The following is a 20188-nucleotide window of genomic DNA, read 5'->3' as shown; positions in this document are numbered from 1 at the left end:
TACTTTAACCATCTTTACCAAGAGTGTCTCTCCGTTAGTTTGGTGCTACAGTATTTACACTGAATCATTCAGCATAACGTTTGCCAACCTTTGTTATCTCTGCCATTACAGATAAGTTAATGAAGCTAAGCTCCAGAAGTTAACGTTAGCTTAACTAGAGCCCTTTGGACAACAGCTAACAATGATGTACCATCACCAAAGTACAAAACTAGAACAAAATAGGCTAATGAACTCCCAGCAAACAAGGTGACATGATGAACAACGCAGCTAGGAGCTAACGTTAGGCTAACTTTAGCTAACGTTAGCTAGAGATGTTAAAGATAACTTTATATTTCTTTGCAGCAAAGTGACAATATGTTGCCTCAAACACAATGTTGACTTACCTTAGAACAGATGTAGACATCATTGTTAATCTTATTCACGTTGAGTTGATGTTGTGGTCTAACGTTACCACACAACTTTATCCAAAGGAGACACTTTTCTCGCTTGAGATGTGGTTTAAAGTGTAAAAATACACCTGGTCGCCCATCCTCTCAGGATACCTTGTGTCAGAGTTGCATGTACCCCATGCACACCGTTTGACCATTTTTAAACTTCAAATCTCAGAAAAAGCTCATAAAACCCAACAAACTGACTTTCTGTAATGCATTTCAATGGACGTCCAGGCAGAGAATGTCCCAGTGTATGGGAATGGCTATACGCACTGTGATTGGCTCATCGCGTTTGAGGGCGGGGCTTAGCCATAGGTCAATTGAGAGAAACACAACAACCAGAACAAACACAAATGAACCCCTAAGAGACACAAAATGGCGTCAAAGAGGCAAAACGAGCACTAAGTCTATTTCTTGCTCTTTTGTAGAAGAGACGGGGCCCTTTGTGTTTCTATGCTCAGGAGCTCATTGTCTGAAACAGACCAGAGTGAAGCACAGTCACATCTCTACAGCTTCACCTGACCGACGCTGCTGCTTCTGTTCCTGTAACATGAAACGTGTGTGAGCTCTTTCCTCTAAACTTCAGGACGGGTCAAGAGGAAACTAAACTACGTTAATGATTCCTGCAGTGACCGTGTGCAGTTTCCAGGGATGTGTTTGGAAAGCGAGAGACGGTCATTGATGTTTCTTACCATTATTCATGAGGAGATGGTATCCGAAGAAGCTGTTTGGAGGTCAGCTGTGGCACACAGAAAACAACCATTTGTTGTGGTCAATAATGGAAAACAAACTGGAGTCGATAATGGTAACGAAGCAGAGCTGCACACACACCTCAACTCTTTATGTAGAGGAGCTCTGCTGCTTGTCGTATTGTTCGGACACATCGAGGCGTGTGCAATTAGATGTAACAAACGGATCCTGCTTCCAGACTGCAGGAGGATACAGTCTTCTAGGAGGGAAATGCTTCAGGCAGCCCAGTAAACAAGGCGTTCCTGCGCTGTGCAGAGACCCGTCGTCAACAAGTCAGTGTGCATGTTGCAGGATAATCTTTCATTCATATTCAAGGTGACCAGGGACTGAGCATTAGCATCTCATTTTTAGTTTTGACAAAGAAATGTTGGAAACTCTGCGTCTCACCATTAAAAACAGCAGCAGAAGGAAATATTCAAGTAGTTTTTCACAGAAGCTGCTGCTGTCTCTGCAGAAACATTTTCTCACCACTCTAAACTCATTAACATCGTCAGTGCCGACACTAATAACTAATCCTTGCCCTTCATCTTCCAGTGCTCCTCCATTCATACTAGAGTCCTGTGTTACAGCAGCCCATTCTCATTCACCAACACCTTCTCATCCCAGGTCGCCAGATACCAACGCGTTCTGATGCCCCCTGGGGGGTGATCGGGTCACCAAAGGAATCCTTTCCCACTGCACAAAAAAAAATGCCCACTGACATCTGGCTTTTGTATTCAATGGCAAAGATTATAATCTGCATTTACTCCCGGGACAGATGATTCTGCAGGAGTCACAGGTATTTATCTGCTTCAGCTCCGATCGGCTTCGATCACCAGTGATGGAAATGAGAGGATGCGCTAATTCAAACTGGTCTGAATTGCTGAATACCGGTGCTTGGAAAGTGACTTGTGGCATCAGACAGGGACAAAAAAGGTCCTTTCACGTTGGCATGATACAAGGCCAGTCACTGTTATTGTGTATCGTCAGGAAATGCAGTGGGACAACAGCGTAAGTTAAGATGGCGAAAGACCGACTAGGATGGGTGGGAGGGGTGTTGGATTGGTCCAATAACCACCAACTTACACCAGGAGGCCGGTGTTCACTTCCTGTAAGATTGTAAAGCCAAACCTTGTTTTTTCTTCCTAAACCCAACCACGTGTTGTTGAAAACAACACAGAAGTGAAAAAAAAAACAGAAGTGTATTTTGAAAACAGACAATGCATGTAACAGGCTGAAGTTGACACGGCGTCCCAGAACGTCAACAACCAACACACCCAGGGTACCTTGGACGTCATATGTGGACGTGGAAAGTCCATGACCAAACGTGGACACTGTCGCACACTGACATCAGTCACGTGACACTTACATTTCATTATGTTACATAACTAACATACTTAATATTATTTAACCCTTGGCTACGTGATCTTTTTTCTTGCTTTATGTTTTTTTTTTTTGAAGAATAAGAGTGAAGTAAATGTTTGGTTATGTCATTAATGTAAAAACAATTAAATGTCAAATGTGTCGTTCCTCCTCCAGATTGGATGACACATGTTGAGTCTTCTAGATGTTCTTCAGTTACTGTTGCACGTTACTGTGTTGGTCTAAGAAGAGTTACATTATGTCATACTATTGATAAAACCAGTAAAATCTGATGAGAAGAGACGTGTCTGTGGCCCAAACTGATATTTGACAATTTACAGCCAACAGAAGAGTCACCTTTTCTCACAATAAAAGACAGACGGAGGATTGTTTTCAGCTCTCATCAGCCTCAAAATGTTCCTACATTTATGATGCACAGGGAGCAAATTCTCCATATTTGTTTTCCTCCTCATTTCATCAAGTTTAAAACATCCCTTCTCACCTCTTAAACAAACTCTCAGAGTCCTTTCTGTTTTGGCCGACCAGCTTGCTGGCCAAAGCCAAAATCCTTACACAGCTTGCAGCAGGTGTTGTGAATATAAAGTAGAGTGGGAGTGCATCAGTCATTGGCCGGCTTCATTTGGTATGCAAAATAAAAATGAGTTATACAAAACGAGGCCTGGCAGGAGGCAGCGGAGGGGCTCAAATACAGCTGCAAAGCAAAGTGACAAAGTCGAAGCAAAGCAAGCAATTTACCGAAAAACAGCAGCACACAATGTCAAAGCAAAGTCGGCTGTTTTACTTAGAGCAAGTTAAATGAGTTCATCAGCTGCTTCAGTTGTCAAGACGTAACACAATCAAACCAAAGCAAGTTGTTTATGCATTATAAAAGTTACATTATTAATGACAGCTCCTGCAGGACTCTGCTGTGTACCTGATCCACATTACCTGGACTGAAATGAATTGAATCTTGGACCCCTGTTTTTTTGTTGTTGTTTTTTACACCGGTCCCCTCAGGTTCTCAGAGTGAACTTGACTGACTAAACTTAAATTGCTTTTCCAAAACGTTGACATGAATCCTCTAAATTGCAGTAATATTTTTTTTTTTTAAAAAAGCAAAGCAGCTGTGACTGTTTAAAAACCTTGGTGTCATAATGATATTATGAAATGTGCTTCAGTAAGAGAAAGAATGACTGAAAGGCACACACACACACGGTTTGTCCGGGCAGCTCGTCAGGACGCTGGATACTTCCAGTATGACCTTTTTTTTTTAGAAAAAAATGCAGGAAAATAAATTGAATGTCATCGCAGGATTGGGATTGTGTTTATTTAATTCTCTTGATCTGCATAACAGCACCAGGAAAAACCCAGAAGCATTTTTAAGCAACACTCTGAGCCCTGTGTGACTGTCAGTGCTATTCTCAGAGCGACGCAGTTCTCATTTTCATGGCTAGCACCCATGTTGTGTTAAATACTTGCATCCATCTCCATGCTGCCATGGGCGCGTAGCTCTTATAGCGCAGTACAATGTTGGTGTACAATGTTGATCAACAAAAACCTGGTCTACAGTCAGAATGGTGGAGTGTTTTCCTGCTATTTAAAACACACGTTATTCTGTAAAATGTACCGACATAGGCAGGTTCATAACACCTGTACACTCACAGGTACGCACAGTTGGGTTGTGGGTGGGTAAAATAATCCATCATTAATAAGGGAAATATTAGCACGTAGCAGAGATCAGAGCAGAGCTGCTGTTTCACTCCACATTAAGGGGCCGTACATACGCTGCAGTTTTTTTGCGCCCTCAAATGAATTGTTTTCAATGTGCCAGGTGTGCTCAAATGCCAGAGCGATGCCGTCGTGGTGGGCACGCCTTTCCGAACACCTGTATTTCAGGACGCAATGGCTGCACCTTGAGATAGTTTAACTTTTGGCACGCAGCAGTGTGCACCGCATGTCGTGACAACACACAAACAACGCCTCGAAGAAGATCAGCTCTGCACTCAGGATTTCAGGAATATAAGCAATGACGCGGCATGTATACGGCCCCTAAGACAGATGCATTTACACACGTGGAGCAGCGTGATTTCATTGATTGTTTCAGGAGCTCAAAGTTGAGCTCTGTTTCCTCAACTGACTACAGTTTTTAGCGTGGATGTTTGCTCCAGTGACATTACTGCTTTTACTGCAGAAAACCTCTCAGTGCTCCGACTTGCCAAATCCACCGTGTAAATAACAGTGTGCCAGGTGCTAGTGCATTGAACTTTTAAAGGGAATAGAATATGACACTCTGATTGGTCGAATTCACATTATGCCCAAAACACACCTGTGATTAATTAAGGGACTAAATACTTTGCCTCTTGTGCCTTATTTCATGCCCAGATGTTACTCACAATAGAAGAGTCAGACATGCCCTAAATGCACTATATCCTCCGGGGAACATGATTACTGGTACCAAATATCATGCCAATCCATCCAACAGTTGATGAAATGTTTCTGAAGAAAAGTCAGAGGATCCAACCCAGTCCCACTCTGAAGTCGTCACATACCGGCACTTGGTCAGTGACCAATGAAAGAACCCAGTGGACCCAGTAGCAACACCAATAAATACAGAGAATGCAGACTGGTGAGGCAGCAGAGAGAGTCAATGTTCGGTTTCTGAGCCCCCAGGGAAACAGAATAAGTCTGCAGCTCTCTGCGTGGAATGCTGTAGCAGCAAACAGGTGAGTTGCCGGCGTCCACTGGACGCACACACACAGCAGGCAGTTTGTGGTAATGAGAGGGGGCAGGCAGAGAGCGATGTCAGGAGAGCTGAGATTCCAACACTCACTAAGAACGCAGTCTCTCCTGATGTGAAGCTGGCCATGGACAGAGGAGAGCTTGACAGCAGCGATGAAACATGGAATCTGCAGCGCACACTCCAAGGCGAGGTGTACAGTTGCACAACGAAGCAAACCACACCTCTGAAAATCACAGATGACTGGGCTGATAAACTAACTTTGGAAAGCTGGATGACATTGTTTCCAGAAAGCTGCAGGAAACAGGCAAACAGGAACCAGGGAGGCAGGAGCAGAGCTCGTGGTTGAATACGGAAGGCGAAGTGGTTTACCGGGGATCAGACAAAACAGGTGAGTCAGGGACGGGCAGGGTCGATACCAAGAGAGCAGTCTGGAAACAAACTCTGGAAAGTCTCGCATGAGCCAAAGAACAATCTGGCAAGGAGAGAATAGCAGGTTAATGATAGGGATTAATGATCCACAGGACAGGCGATAGGCTGGATGCTCCATTTCTATTGGCTGGTTAGTAGGTGTAGGTGGGCGTAGGTGCAGACTGTGCCAAAGGCCATCCTTGAACTTCTCTCACTGTGCGATGTAGGACCACTGTGTTAGAGTCACGACCAAAGATATCGCCATGTTTCTTTATCGCTGGTCATCTCTCGTCTGAGCCCAAAATCACACAGTGTGTACTGGGCTTAACAATTCCATCCTTCCAGCCATGCTCTATGAAAACTGAGCCCTCTGGATGGTTTCACTTCCACATCAGTATTTAAACAATGAATCATTTAATGATTATTTGTGAGTGCTGAGTAAATGTTTCCAGTCCAAATATTCACCATCAGCTTGGGCATTAATCTACAGTAGCACTGAAAATCTTTTCCTCACACAGACAAAGTTAACAGAGTAGAAAGATTTTTAAATTTTAACAGTCATCCAAACGTGGGCCCAAAATCCAGAGATGAAAGACATGATTAGCAGACTGTATGTTTTATTTCTCTCCACCTTCCAGACAAACACATTTCGTCTGCTTCTCTGTTTCTAAAATGTATAAAACAAAACCTCCAGCATCAGTCAGTATCTCTGCTCCTTCCTTATTCACATGCTCCTGAAAAGCCTCTCTGACATCCCTGTGCGGCTGCACGGTAAGTCATCATGGCAGATAAAACAAGTACCGTGACGTGATCCAGGGATGGTAATATTAACTGTGATAATGCTGATAAAGACTGCAGCATAATCTCTTTTTCACTCCACAGAACTGAGATATTTACACAGTATTGTGTGTGAAAACCCAATTTGGATGGAGAAATTACTTCTCTCACCTTCCCATTGTGTTCTGGTTTTCAAATGACAGATGACTGAGGAGTGATCATGTCAGATGTACAAAAAACCTCTCCTCTCAACGGGAGACGTATCGTCAGTCTTTATGTTTAATCACAGAGGCTCAAGGTGGTGAAGAAAAAAAACTTTCTGAAAGTTTCTTTTTCTAAAAATACAGACTGAGATTCTCCTGTCGATTTCTCTCATTTTAATCTAATATTTAATATTGTCAAGCCATTATTTGAGTTTTAAGTAATTTTAGCTACCGCGTACAAGCACATCCACGTCAGTCAACGCATGATTAAGTTTATGACTTAGTTGTGGTCAGGAATAGATTGTGTTCTGGCTAACAGGATTGACTTCAAAATCTCATTGATTATTTTTAAGGCTCTTCACGGCCTGGTTCCAGATTATATTTCAGATTCAGACAACCTTACTGATCCCACCAGGGGCGATCTGTTGAACAGCCAACTCTGCTCACCTGTGGCTCATTACTCCCCACCACTATAAAGACTCCCGCTTCACAAACTCTTGTTGCCAGATTGTTCTTTGTCATACATGCAAGACTTTACCGCATTTGTCCCCGACTGCTTCCTTGTTGCCGACCTTTGACTCTCCTGTTTCGCCTGCTCCTTGGTAAACCACTCAGAATTCTGTCCTCGACCAAGACCTCTGCTTCCACCTTCCTGGTTTCTGTTCACCTCTCCCCGTGGCTGAGTGGAGAGACTGATAGTCAGCTCTGTGTTGTGAGTTTACCTGTTCTGCTGCCTGTGATTTTCTGTGCTGTGGATTACTGTTTGATTACTGCACATTCTGCCTTTGTTTGTGCGACACAGCGTCCGCTCATCATCACCACTGTCCTCAACTCCTCCTCAGTCTTACAGCAGCTCCTCACTGGTGTGTCGGTTTTCCTCGTGTGTTCTTCTGGTTTCGGATTCTCTGCTCATTTCAAGTTGCCTTCTGCCTGCTCCCTCACAGTACTGTTGCACACTATTGATCTGTTCGCTCTGTGTGTGCGGCTGGCTGACAGCAGATACTCACCTGCTTTTGGCTTTGGCAAGCCACGCTTAGAGCCTTGGACTGAACATGTTTCTCAGAAGCCTCTGGGCCAAGATATTGACTCTCCCAGTTATTTCATCTGTCTGCTCTGTCCATGTTTATTAAAGCTGTGCATTAAAGTTCATTATAAACTGTCCTGCCTGTCAGCAGTGCTACTTCTGAGTCAGAAACCCAACCGTCACAGGCGCTGTCCTTGCCAGGGATGGGATGAACTGTGAACTTGAAAGACTGGCATAGTAAGTTACCACAGGGGAACTCTTGCATTGATGTCTTACATCCTCCCCCAGCTGCTGTAGTGTTTTGTGACCAGTCTCTGAGGTACATCCTATCCCCAGGAGCTGATACTTTAAGGAGTCCAGCAACCGCTTGATCATCAGGGCTTCTTTTCCCACTGGTGAATAGAGGACGTCCCAGGGGGAATACCTCTCCACGGATGCAGGAGCAGGATGACAGTCATCTGGTGATCCCTGCTGAAAGACAACTTCAGCATCTCTCAGATGCATCTGTCTGCAAGATAATACTTTCATCATAATCTGGGCTGTGGAGAGCTGGCTTGTTACTCCAGGATTGTAAACTGCCACTGCCTTTGCTGTGCACCAGACCTGGTCGATGCACCATGAGGCGGTCAGGAGTTTTTTTTAGGAGAACCCTGTCTGAAAAGTTTGACAGATGACAGAAGCCAGTAAAACCCCAGGGAGGATCTGAGCTGCTTCCTCGTTTGTGTGGAGGACACAACTCAATGGCATGGATCTTATAGACTTTAGATTTGAAACCCTGGTACTTCATTTCAGTGCAGGTGAGGACACATTTGGCTGGACTGACCGTCTGGCCTGGTGCTCCAGGACTTCTTTCAAGTATCCCAACTGCCCAAGATATGCACATGCAACATCTGAAAGCTGGCAGGGTACCCTGTTCATCTGGAAGGTTGTGGGGGCACTGTGGAGCAAAAATACAAAACCGTAAATTCGAAGAGTCCCCAGAGAGTCTTGAAGGCTGCCAGCGCCCAAGAACGCTGGGTAAGGGTTCTTTGTCAGTAACTCTTGCAGAGGTCAGTGGTGGTCAGGTTTCTTCCCCCCTGGCGATCAGTGAGATCAATCTGTGCAGTTGGATATAAATTAAACATGGAACAGAGTTCAGGTACCTGAATTCAGTGCAAAGACTAATCTCACCTGTACAGTTGTTTGAGACCAGAACCAGAATGGCCCGCCTCCCATGATGTTCAGATGTTGAAGTCCCACAGATCAAATGACAAAATATGCTCTTTGTTCACATCCACCAGGATGGCACATAGAAGCAATCTGACACCCTTGTTGGCAGGTAACTACTGCAGTAAGGTTTGAGGGCCTTCATTGTGATTGTGGTTATGAAAATAAGTACTTGGTTAAAGATATACGATGCAGGATTTTCCTACAAAATGTGTATGAATAGACTCATACAGAAGTAATCCCTTTCAGTCATCACATCTGACCCACTCTCAGTGTGTGGTGTTGTATGTATCTTCTCCGTCCTCTGCCCAGATAGTCTCATTTTTTCTTATTTGGCTCTGTTCAAGATGTTTCTATGCACAGCGTGCAGGTGAGGTCTGGACCTCACAAAAAGGTAGTGACCAGTTGCCGGACTGTAAGCAGCACACATCCAAGAGAAAGCTACGAAAACTGTGAACACAGTCCTGAAAAAAACAACAACCCACAAATACAGTGAGATGAAGTGCCAGGCTGAGTGAATCTGAGGTTGGTTCTCACTTCTGATATTCAACCAGCTGGACCTCCGCTGGCACACAGGCGGGAAGCACAAACACATTATTCTGTACACACTGTGATGACACACAGCTGGTTGAATATCAAAGTTTCCCTGCTTCCCTTCACTGGTTCCTGTACAGCAGGGTCGGTGTTTGTTTCACTGTTATAATCATTAAAAAGCAAAAGTAGTGTAATGTGTATACATTCAGTAGGCTGTATCTTCAGTAGCTAGCTAGCTAACCCTACACTTTTCAGGGTTTGATTTTGGTTTTGGAACAGGGAAGAAATGTATATCTTCTTCCAACCTCTCCAGGTAACGAGTATCAGCTATTTATTTTTAGTATTTAGCTCCAAATCCACAACACCAGCCTGAAAATGAAGGAAATCTGAAACTATTGCATTTGGGTCAATGGAGCACAGCTGTGCTACTGTCCGACCATTGTTGGAGCTGGCTGATGCAACGCTATGATTGGTCAGTCTGTGTTCAAGGGGCAGGACTTAGCAAATGGTCAATTCTTGGACAGTTACACTTTTATGGTTAGCGAATGATTGTGGTTGTATTTTAAAAAATAATGTCGGTTGTAAACCGGAAACAAACAGCAGACTCCTGAGGTAAAGTCCGACCATGACCCGTCCATCCAACCTGGTCTCACTCTGAAGCTGTCGAAAGTCTCAGTTTGGTCAGTAACTTCTGAAGTCAGACATCAATGAAAAAAGCCGCCCTTTCATGTCAGCATGATACGTGGTCACCGGCAGGAGTAAACACAATGGGACAATGAAAGTTAAAGTAGTAGATGTCCAAGAAAGAGTGGATGGGTCCAACAGCCGCCGACCTTCACCTGGGAGTCTGGTGTTGCTAAGATTGCAAAGTCAGACCCTGTTCTTTTCTCCTAAACCCAACCCAGTGCATGTGTTGGCAAAACGTAACCACGTGCATTTGTTGTAAAAACATCAGTTGGCGGTGTTGTACTGATGTAGTGCTTTTATTTTGAAAGAGACTGTATCAAACTGTACATTTCCTGTGAAAACAGAAGTGTATTTTGAAAACAGACAATGCATGTAACAGGCTGAAGTTGACACGGCGTCCCAGAACGTCAACAACCAACACACCCAGGGTACCTTGGACGTCATATGTGGACGTGGAAAGTCCATGACCAAACGTGGACATGTGACGAGGTCACAGTGAGGATGATGATGATCCATCCAGCCTGACACTTTGTTGGTCTTGGTTCCTGGAAGTTCTAGGTCTGTTCACCTCTTCAGTGTCTTCTGTCCTGGAGCTCAGCTCTACATCAGAGCAGCAAAGTGATGAGTCAAACCACTGGACGTCAGCAAAAACAAGATTTTCAGAAGCTGTTCAGCTGCTCTTTAGATACATTTCTCTCTCCAAGATGCTTAAACTAGGGTTTGAATTCAAGTCAGGTTTTTTTTTTTTTTTAAGATATTTTTTGGGCATTTTTTGCCTTTCTAGACAGGACAGTTAAGCGTGAAGGAGGGTGAGAGAGAGAGGGAGTGACATGCAGCAAAGGGCCACAGGCTGGAGTCAAACCCAGGCTGCTGCGGCAACAGCCTTGTACATGGGGCGCCTGCTCTACCACTAAGCCACCAACGCCCCTTCAAGTCAGTTTTAAAGCACTTTGTTAATGTTGTTGTTCCCAGTTTGTTTCGATGTACGCTCATGTTAATGCTCATATGATCTGACTGTGTCTCGGCCTGAGACTGGTTTATCTCTGTTTTACCTGCTGCTTAAATGAAGGAAGAGAGAGAGAAGAGAAGGAAGCAAAACAGCCAATTTCACTTGATTTCCCTTCCAGTGAGGGGTAAAACATAAACCGATAAAACCTGTAATTAGATTCTAAAGAGTCATTTTAATTCCTGTATCTTCTCTCAGTGGGGCACTTTGAGCTGATGGAGTCCCTTCCGTGACCAGTGGACTTGAACTGCGGCGTTACATGATGACAACCAGACTGTGAGCAGCAGCCTGCAGCCTAATGGGACCTGAGACGACTCTTTCTCAAACATTGTCAGAGCTGAATAGTGTAGCCTGCAGTAGGCTTTCTGCTGGTGGATTTTGGCAGAGCGCAGGGTCTTCAGCTCCTTTTAATGCGTGACAGTAGTGAAAGCTCTCTCTCCCTCTCTCTCTCTCTGTGTCTCTCCCCTTCTCTCTCCTCTTTCCCCTCACTCTGCAGAGTGCAGCCGAACAGAAAGTAGCCTCTTGTCTCTGCTGTCACCGCCGCGGAGCCAGGCGGATGTTGGTGAGCACTGCAGACGCTGAAGTGCAAGATTCAGCAGGGTTGTGGAGAGTGTGAGAGTGTGGAGGAGGAGAGAGGCAGACTGTCTCCCTCCTTCAGCCGCTGGGCTTCTCTGCAGTAAACTTACACTTCATCATGGATCTCTGGAGTAAAAAAGTCTGGGGAATTATTACACAGGTCACCCTGATACTTCTCAGCTCGCACGAGGCAACACGAGGAGGTGAGTCCAGTGAGATTTTTATTTTGGGGGTCTGCATGGATCAGATGTGGGGCTGTGGATCTGCTGCTCATCACTTTACACTGTCTGAAAAAGTGTTGCAGATGATACAGGTATTCTCTCGGTCTTTGCAAAAACTTTTAGTTGTGCATGTTGTGAATTAACTCATGCAAATGAGTCCTTCTGAAAGGCATCTCAATTTAGGGAAAATCTCCTCACTGATTTTCATTTGATGCACAGATTTCTGTACACTGCTCTTCAGTAGCGCAGCAGGAGTTGGTGCATGGAGCACGTAGGTGTGGAAAGTGAATGAGTTCCTCTCGCTCAGCATATTAAAGAGTCGCCCTTGAGCAAGGCACTCTGGCCTCACCTGCTCCAGTGGAGCTGCACAGGCTGCACAACTCTGTGGCAGCAGTTTGAAGTTTGACTGCGTGGATGTGAAGCAGGGTGTCGCTGTTATGAGAGGAGCGGTTTGTAGTTGAATTGTTCTCACAGGGTCTGATGTGATGTTACAGGTCAAAATGCATTCAGGATTGTTTGTAGAGAAGAAGTAACTAGAAAGAGGAGAAAGACTGTTCACCTGTCTCTGCAAACTTTACACTAAAACTGGATCTTTTATGATATCGCCATCTTTTTTCCATTCAGCTTCATTTTTCTTCTCATCAGGGATTTAAACCTGAAGGGCTGGAACCCAGAAATGTTTTCATAAAGTCCCCTCAGAGTGTATATTTGTAGACAATAAATGGAAGATGTGTGCAAATGCTGCTCAAAAATGACGCCAGTTGGCCAGATGGTGGTGCTATATTAAGGCCCAAAGATTCTGTTTTTGAAAGGAAACACTCCTCCTTTGACACATCAGTGCCGCTCAATGTATTCTTTGGAAAATACACAAAAATCAGTAAGACAACAAAAATCTCTGCTATTTTGAATTATAAAAACAACATCTCTTCTGAGGACCAATCTGTATCAGATTTTCTGTGAATCATCATTGAACCAAGCTTATAAAACGTTATTAAAAGCTTATCAATATCTGACTGGGTTTTAATGATACTGATACTCAAATAATGGCCGTTTGTCCAGTCATCACTAAACTTGCAGCATATGTTGAATTCTAACGTTGAACCATGGATGTAAAATTATTTTGAAACTGGTCAACAGGGGGCGCCACCAGTTCCAAACAAGTGCTACGGCCTCTCACAAAATTTGACCATAAATCAATGACAGTTTGTTCCAATATCACCAAACTTGGTGGATTTTTTAAAGTAAGCCTTTTGAGCATGTCCCCAAAATGTTTCTGCAATCGACCAATAGGAAGCGACAGTGTTTCCAAAGAGGAGAGCAGCCCAGCAGAGATTTGAGCGTTAATGAATGAGCACCTGTCGGATCGTCATAAAAACCTGTTGGTAATCTTTAAAAGATAACTTTTGTATTTTTCAGCCTGGGCTCTATTTCCCCATGTGTATGTGTGTGTATGATTCATAGGTACAACTCGTTTTAAAATTGGTTCAGTATTGAGGGAGGCGGATGCAGCCGGCAGCCGCGAGGTAGATATGGGGGCAAATGCGTATAAGTTTGCGCATTAAAAATGCTTTTTTTCGCCACTGACCGGGTTAATATGCAGCCATGATACTGATGCAGTAAAACTCTCAGCTGTACTCCGGGAGAACCAGCGCCACTCTGAGCGGCGCTCTGCATGGCTCCTCTGTTTTCTTCCGCAACAAGCAAAGCTCTCGCAAGATGACGTCACAGCCCAGAGCAAGTGAAGGGTCAGGGAAATGCTTAGTATGCTATTTACAGAGATAGCACTGGCGATCTGAACCGGTCAGTGGTGAAAAAAAGCACTTTTAATGCACAAACTTATACGGGACGCATTTGCCCCTGTTACCGTTTTAGCTCGTTTCATGGCTCCCGGTTGCATCCGCCTCCCTCATTACTGAACCAATTTTAGAACGAGTTGTACCTATGAATCATACGCACACATACACATGGGGAAATAGAGCCCAGGTTGAAAAATACAGAAGTTATCCTTTAATACAGGTGTCCTGCACTAACAGAGGTCTTGATCCTACCCAGCTTTAAAGTTTTAAAGGTCCATGATGGCTTGAACTTGAACTCGCTTGTGGCTGTATTTCTCATTGATGTCAGGATGTTTCATAAATTTGTTTTTCATGCGTTTTTTCCCCCTCTCCTTTGTTGGTTTAAAATCATTTCACATTCAGCTGCTTTGCATCTAAAACTCAACAGAGGGTTGGGCGAGATTTGGTACAGCGTGGACTGTAATCTGCATGTGCAAAGTCTGAGTTAGTGCGTCACTGTTACAATTCTAAACGAGAGGAACTGTCTGAGAAAGCCTCGGAGGAGTCACAAGCGCACAGCACAACTTATGGTCTATTTTGGCTCCTGGTAATGGACCCTGTTGATGGAAATGTCAACAGCAAATCATTTTACACAGGAGATGTTTACACGTGCTGCACACCGGCACACCAGTGACAGTCCTGCCAACACGGCCCCATTAATGATCTGATGCTGTATCAGAGTGAACATGCCTGAGCAAATAAGATTTATCCAACATGTGAGGGAATGAAACGCCACAGACAGATTCAGAGTGGGCGGAGCAGGGACACACAGATAAATGTTGGCTATTACCACGTCAGGTTTATAGTCCCCCTGACAACAGCTGCTGGAGAGGCACACTGACATTATGGGCTGTGAAAGAGTAAAATAAAGGCGTTACAGAGATTTCTTCTCCCTGAAGGAAAAGGTTCGGACTCTGCAGAGTGCCTATCAGAGGCCATAACCAACAGAGAAGAAGATGTCTCTCTCCGATCAATAAGTCCTGCTTCAAACTCTTTCTCGCCGTCTCACAGAGCAAACATACAGTACATCATCCACTTTATAATCTCTGACGCCCCGACGTGTCTCTCCACATCGTATTTGACTTGGTGTTGGTGCTGAGCCGGTCGAACTCCAGCTGTTTGTCAGGGTGACCACAGCTGGTAAAGCAGTGTTGAGAGGGCAGATGTTTCTGTCACGTTGACCCCGCTCAGCACTGAAGCAGCAGTGGACGTATTTAGAGGAGGCAGTGGGCGGAGGGACCAGTCTGTGTGACATGATGTCTGAGCGCTCTGGCAGCTGACAAGTCCGTCATCAACAGCCCTGTTTTCTCTGTAAGGAAACAAAAGGTCCAACAGACGCCAGCAGCACTGTGTAATCCTCTACATAATTGTTTAGAAATCATAACTCACTCTCTTGAGATTTGTTTCGAATGGCACAGATTACCAGGCATGCTGATGGTGGGTGGCAACAATTTTTGGGTAGATTCAACTGCAGGATGAACTTTGATACTGATACTTCAGTGCCAGTGCAGGGAGCATTGTGCCCTGTCGGTGTCATGCAGTTAACATTTTTATGAATCATTATCGTTCCCTGACTGTAACCATTCAGCTGTGTCCATGCATAGATTTCACTGGACACAATAATTTGAAAAATGTTGGCATTAGATGTCAAAAAACATTATGATTCAATCCAATATTAATCGACCAAATCAACGTGACAGTCACTCCCAGGTGGACGACTGGCACTTGATATCATTTGTGGAAATGTGAAACCACCAAACTTGTTGATGTCTGTTGTCATTTTCAGCCCCTGGAGGTGTTTCAACCTGATGTCACTCCCAAGTCGACGAATACCGGTGCTTGGTCAGCGACTTCCTGTAGGTCTGTCCAGCTGATCCAGACGAGTTTTGGTTTATGTCTGTTTCAAACGCTTCTGGGAAACTGAAAATAAACTGAGAGGCTCCGGACTAACCGGTTCAGACTGAGAACATTCAGCGCTCAGTACAGAGACTGTTAAGTGATTGATGCTGATCAGCAGCTGTGTTACTGGGAAACAGAAAAACTGTTAGAACTGTCTCTGTGCAGTGACCACAGACGTGGAGAGTCAGAGAGCTCAGAGGTTAATTGTCTGTGGATGGAAACGTCTGTGACCTTTGGCTGCAGCTCTGAAGAAGAAACATTAGCTGCATCTCATTTACTGAATCATTTTCCTGCAGATAAATGTGGTCTACTGAACTGAAAGACACCGTTCAGGAATTCATTCTCTTATTGAATTATCAGCAGCAGCAGAATTATGTTTCATCTCTTTGAACGTGCAAAGACGGTCACCGTCGTCATTTTTCTTTAATCAGTTTAAGAACATGAAATCTGCCTCAGTTCTTCATCACTTACGCTGAGCAGGTCTCCAATTATATGTTTGATGCTTTTATTTTTGCACAATTTAAATTAAGGCTAATCGTCTGGTGATCGCGATTACGATTTGGAGGTCAAACGATCTCAAAATTAGTGAAATCGAGGGTAAATGATTTTTGGTCACGGACGCCTGGAGATGTTATTTTGTCTTTTTGGAAGCCGCGCATGCTCAATACCCCCCCCCCCCCCCCCCCAACCTTCTGTTCACTCCATGAGCCAGTCAAGCACGTGAACTATGAATAATGTGAGGGACAGGTGATCGCCGAAGATTTCACAAACAGCGCGCGGAAAATGGCAGAGAGAGAGTGAGAGAGGTTGGTGTGTGTGTGTGTGTGTGTGTGTGTGTGCATCAGGGCCGAACTCCACCATGCGCGATACAGAGAGCAGATGAGAGTTGTAAACGCACATCATCAAGTCATCGCGTGCGCCGCATAATCGTGGTTTCAATTTTGACCAAAATAATTGTGGTAACGATTTTTTCCATACTGAAGCAGCCCCAATTTAAATACAGAAAATAACAGAAAGTAAACAGTGCAGGGAGAGGCAGGAAACTTTTAAAGCCTCCACTTTACAAAAGTTTAAACTTCTCTTAGTAACTGCAGCCAGGAGAGACAATCATTTATTATAAATACACGATATGATCAATGTGAAAAGTTCTTTGGTGATTTGACACCTGAATATTTTGGGGTTAGAGAAGCCGTGGTTAATTTAGGAATATTCCACTGGTGGAGGTGGTGCCAGCAAACACACACACAGACACAGACAGACACACAGACACAGACACAGACACACACACACACGCACACACACCACAGTATATAGTGACCACAAAACTTTTTTCAACATTTTAATAATACTTTTTGAGCATTATATCAGTTTTTTTGGGAAATTTTGTGATAATTTTTCAGACATTTCAATAACCTTTTCTCTCACATTTTAGGAACATATTTTCGGAAATTTTATCAATTTATGTTTTTTATGTTTTTCAGACATTTCATCAACTTATTTTTCAGTCATTTTAATAAAATTTTCTGAATTTTTCGGACATTTCATTAACATTTTTTTGGGGGATTTTTTTTATTATTTCCAAAATTTTATTAACATTAAAAAAAGGAACATTTCCTTAACATTTTTTCAGACATTTTTTAAATTTTATTAGTGATAACAATAATTGTATTAATTTTATTAATGTGAGCCTCAATGTTGGAGCAGTAACCTGTGCAGCATCACTCAGTATGTGAAGCTGCTGCATCGTACGTCGTAGCCTGTGATTGTCGGCGCTGTCATCGTACAGTCTGCAGACATCAAACTGGATGTCGTATCCAAGTTTATTAGCTCCATGTGACACAGTGTCGCTGCACTAAACCTATCAGGCTGAAATAATCTCACAGTCTGTGGGAGGATGAAGTTAAATGTGTGACATGAACAGTAAATATATGTTAATATTTTAACAGTGAGACACATGAAGTTATTTGTTTCCCTCTGAGTCAAACTTTGCTACATGAGAATACATTCAATTTGTGTTTTCAGTGTGTTTGTGTGTGTGTGTGTGTGTGTGTGTGTGTGTGTGTGTGTGTGTGTGTGTAATTCTCTGCTGATCCACCAAAGCAGCAGCTCAAGCAGCACCTGCGACTGCCTTCTGCGTGTGTAGCACAGCTCAGTCGCAGTTTTGCGGTGGGATTTATCTGAAATCAGCGAGCTCAGGAAAGAAACGACATGCTGCATAAAAACGCTCTTTAATGACGTTTGTTGCTGAACAGAGAGTGAAGAGAAGACAGCCAGCAGGTGGAGGGAGGAGATGGATACAGTATGTGCAAACATGTGCAGAGGTCAGAGTGCAGAATCATTATCTGATGACAGCATGTGTGGACGTCTTCTTCTTCTGCAGGGTTTGAGATTAAACGTGCAGGTCTTTACTTCATTAATCCTTTTATCACACACACACACACACACACACACACACACACACACTGTTTGCAGCTGCTCTTCAAAGATGCACAGTTTTCAATGCACAATCGTCCCTAACAACCAGTCCGTCTGAACACATGGGCGCTGATCTGCATGCTGCAGGAACAATAAGAAGAAGCTGGCGTCAGATGAGGCTCACAGGCTGCTGCGGCTGTTAGAGGGAATTCACACACGACTTTAGACACTCAGAAGGGAAACAGCAGACTCTGTGTCTCTGTGTGTCTGTGTGTCTGTGAGGTTGTGTAAGTCCGACGAGGGATTTTTATCTCTTCTCTCAGCTGATTTGGAGTCAGTGAAGTGTGTGTTCTAATCGCAGCCTAATGACAGATAATACTGCTGCACTCTAACCTGCGTGTGTGTGTGTGTGTGCATCCTGAGATAAGGAGCCACATGTGAACATGATGAAAGGAGTGCAAGGGAATGCTAAACAGCACCGTGTGTGTGTGTGTGTGTGTGTGTGTGTGTGTGTGTGTGTTGTGTTCAGATAAGGAGTGACTCACCACTCACAGTCACCAGGCTCCCAGGAGAGAGGTGCTCACGTTCAAACTAATGTGTCAGTTGTTGTTGCTGTGGACAAACAGAGACGAGGACGAGGAAGTGATGTCGTGTCTCGTGTCACAGTCGTGCTGGTTTGTCCCAGAGATGTCTGGAGGTGGGACGTGTTGGCTGAGGGTTAGTCAGCTCGAGACTAAATGAGAATTAGAGGTTTTGTTTACTATGTATTTGTTTCCCATCATAAACTCATTGATGTACATAGAAAGATAAACTTTAGAGTCTGTCCCAGTGACAGAAATTCTCCTTTGACACGGCTCAACGATACAGACGACTCACATCAGTCAGTGTGCTGTGAGAAGCTGACCCTGGACACTGAGCAGGTGGAGAAGAGGAGATGATGAAGGTGATTCCTCTCTGCCCCCACAGCACAGCTCTGTGGTCTTTGCGATGCTGAGCTCAGGTGAGTTCTCACTAAATGTTTGGACCTGGTAGTTGACTGCGTGCTGGTATTATAACAGAGCACTGGTGCCAGTCAGGTGGGCCACGTCACCCGCGCACTTTCACTGCTACAGGAGATGCTGAATTAACTTAGTGAATTAAGAACCATTTAAAAACACCTGTTGTCTGTCCAGTCAAAAAGTCTTTATCCTTGAAACCAGTGTAAGATGGACCAGAGGGTCTGGAAGGTGGTGCAGCAGGGTCTGTGTGTACAGTGTTAATCTGAGTGTTAGGGGGCGATCACACAGAAATGAAACACTAGAGACGTGGACGCTTCAAAGACACTTGAAACGCTGGAAGCGCTTAATCAATGTGTGCTAGCTACTGGCGTCTGAAGCTCAAAAAGTTGAAAATATTTTAACTTTTCAGCGTCTACACGTGTCTAAAAACGCGCATCTAAAAAGAAGCGTCTACAAAAACGCGTGTCTAGAAAGACGTCGGAAAAACGTGCGTCTAAAAAGACGCCGGTCAGACACGCCGTATCACAGGAAAACAATGGTTTTACTGGTGTCGCGTTTCTAGTGTTTCATCTCGGTGTGATCGCTCCCTAAGGGTGTGCAGAGTCCTGAGGCCTGCACTGAAGCAGGATTTGGAGTTAGCGAGGTAACTTCAGGGTTAACTCTAAGTTGTCAGTGCTGTGAGGCTGGTTCTCTTTTTACCGCAATGAATCACCATGGTAACTGAGGCTGAACAGCTGACCAGCTCCAGGACAGGTTAACGTCAGCCTATCACATCACAGCCTGTCAACACCCCCACCTCTGACCAATCAGTGAAAAAGAGGAGCCTAGATCAGTGGAATCATTTCATTGTTTCCACTGGTTTTAGAACAAAGCTTCTAACAGACACAGAGATCGTTTACACACTGAGCACTTGATTTTATCAGGATTTCAACTCATGGAGAGTTAATGTTAGTCCACAGTGATCCCTGACAGTGCTGCTACGTTTGCTCTCTGATTCATCACTGCAGCTCAAAATAACTTGAGACACCTGTTTGATGAGAATAAGGAAAAAAAGGTGATATTTTATTGGAAAAATAATCCACACACTCTTAATTGGCTCCCGTTACGTACACACAAAACGAGGCCTCATCAGCACTT

At 44.2% G+C, this 20188-nt stretch overlaps 1 protein-coding gene across 1 annotated transcript in view; it reads left to right on the top strand.

Moving 5' to 3' along the window:
• Positions 1-11618: 11618 nt before the first annotated feature.
• Positions 11619-20188, top strand: part of LOC125903018 (contactin-associated protein-like 4) — a 105055-nt gene continuing 96485 nt past the window's right edge. The window contains exon 1 of the mRNA XM_049599605.1: positions 11619-11886. Within this exon, the coding sequence (XP_049455562.1) occupies positions 11802-11886 (85 nt within the window). The 5' untranslated portion in view covers positions 11619-11801. The remainder of the gene's footprint in view (positions 11887-20188) is intronic.

This window comes from Epinephelus fuscoguttatus, linkage group LG16 (assembly GCF_011397635.1).
Source record: "Epinephelus fuscoguttatus linkage group LG16, E.fuscoguttatus.final_Chr_v1".
Taxonomy (NCBI): Eukaryota; Metazoa; Chordata; class Actinopteri; order Perciformes; family Serranidae; genus Epinephelus; species Epinephelus fuscoguttatus.
This window is presented reverse-complemented; position numbering and strand designations above follow the sequence as displayed.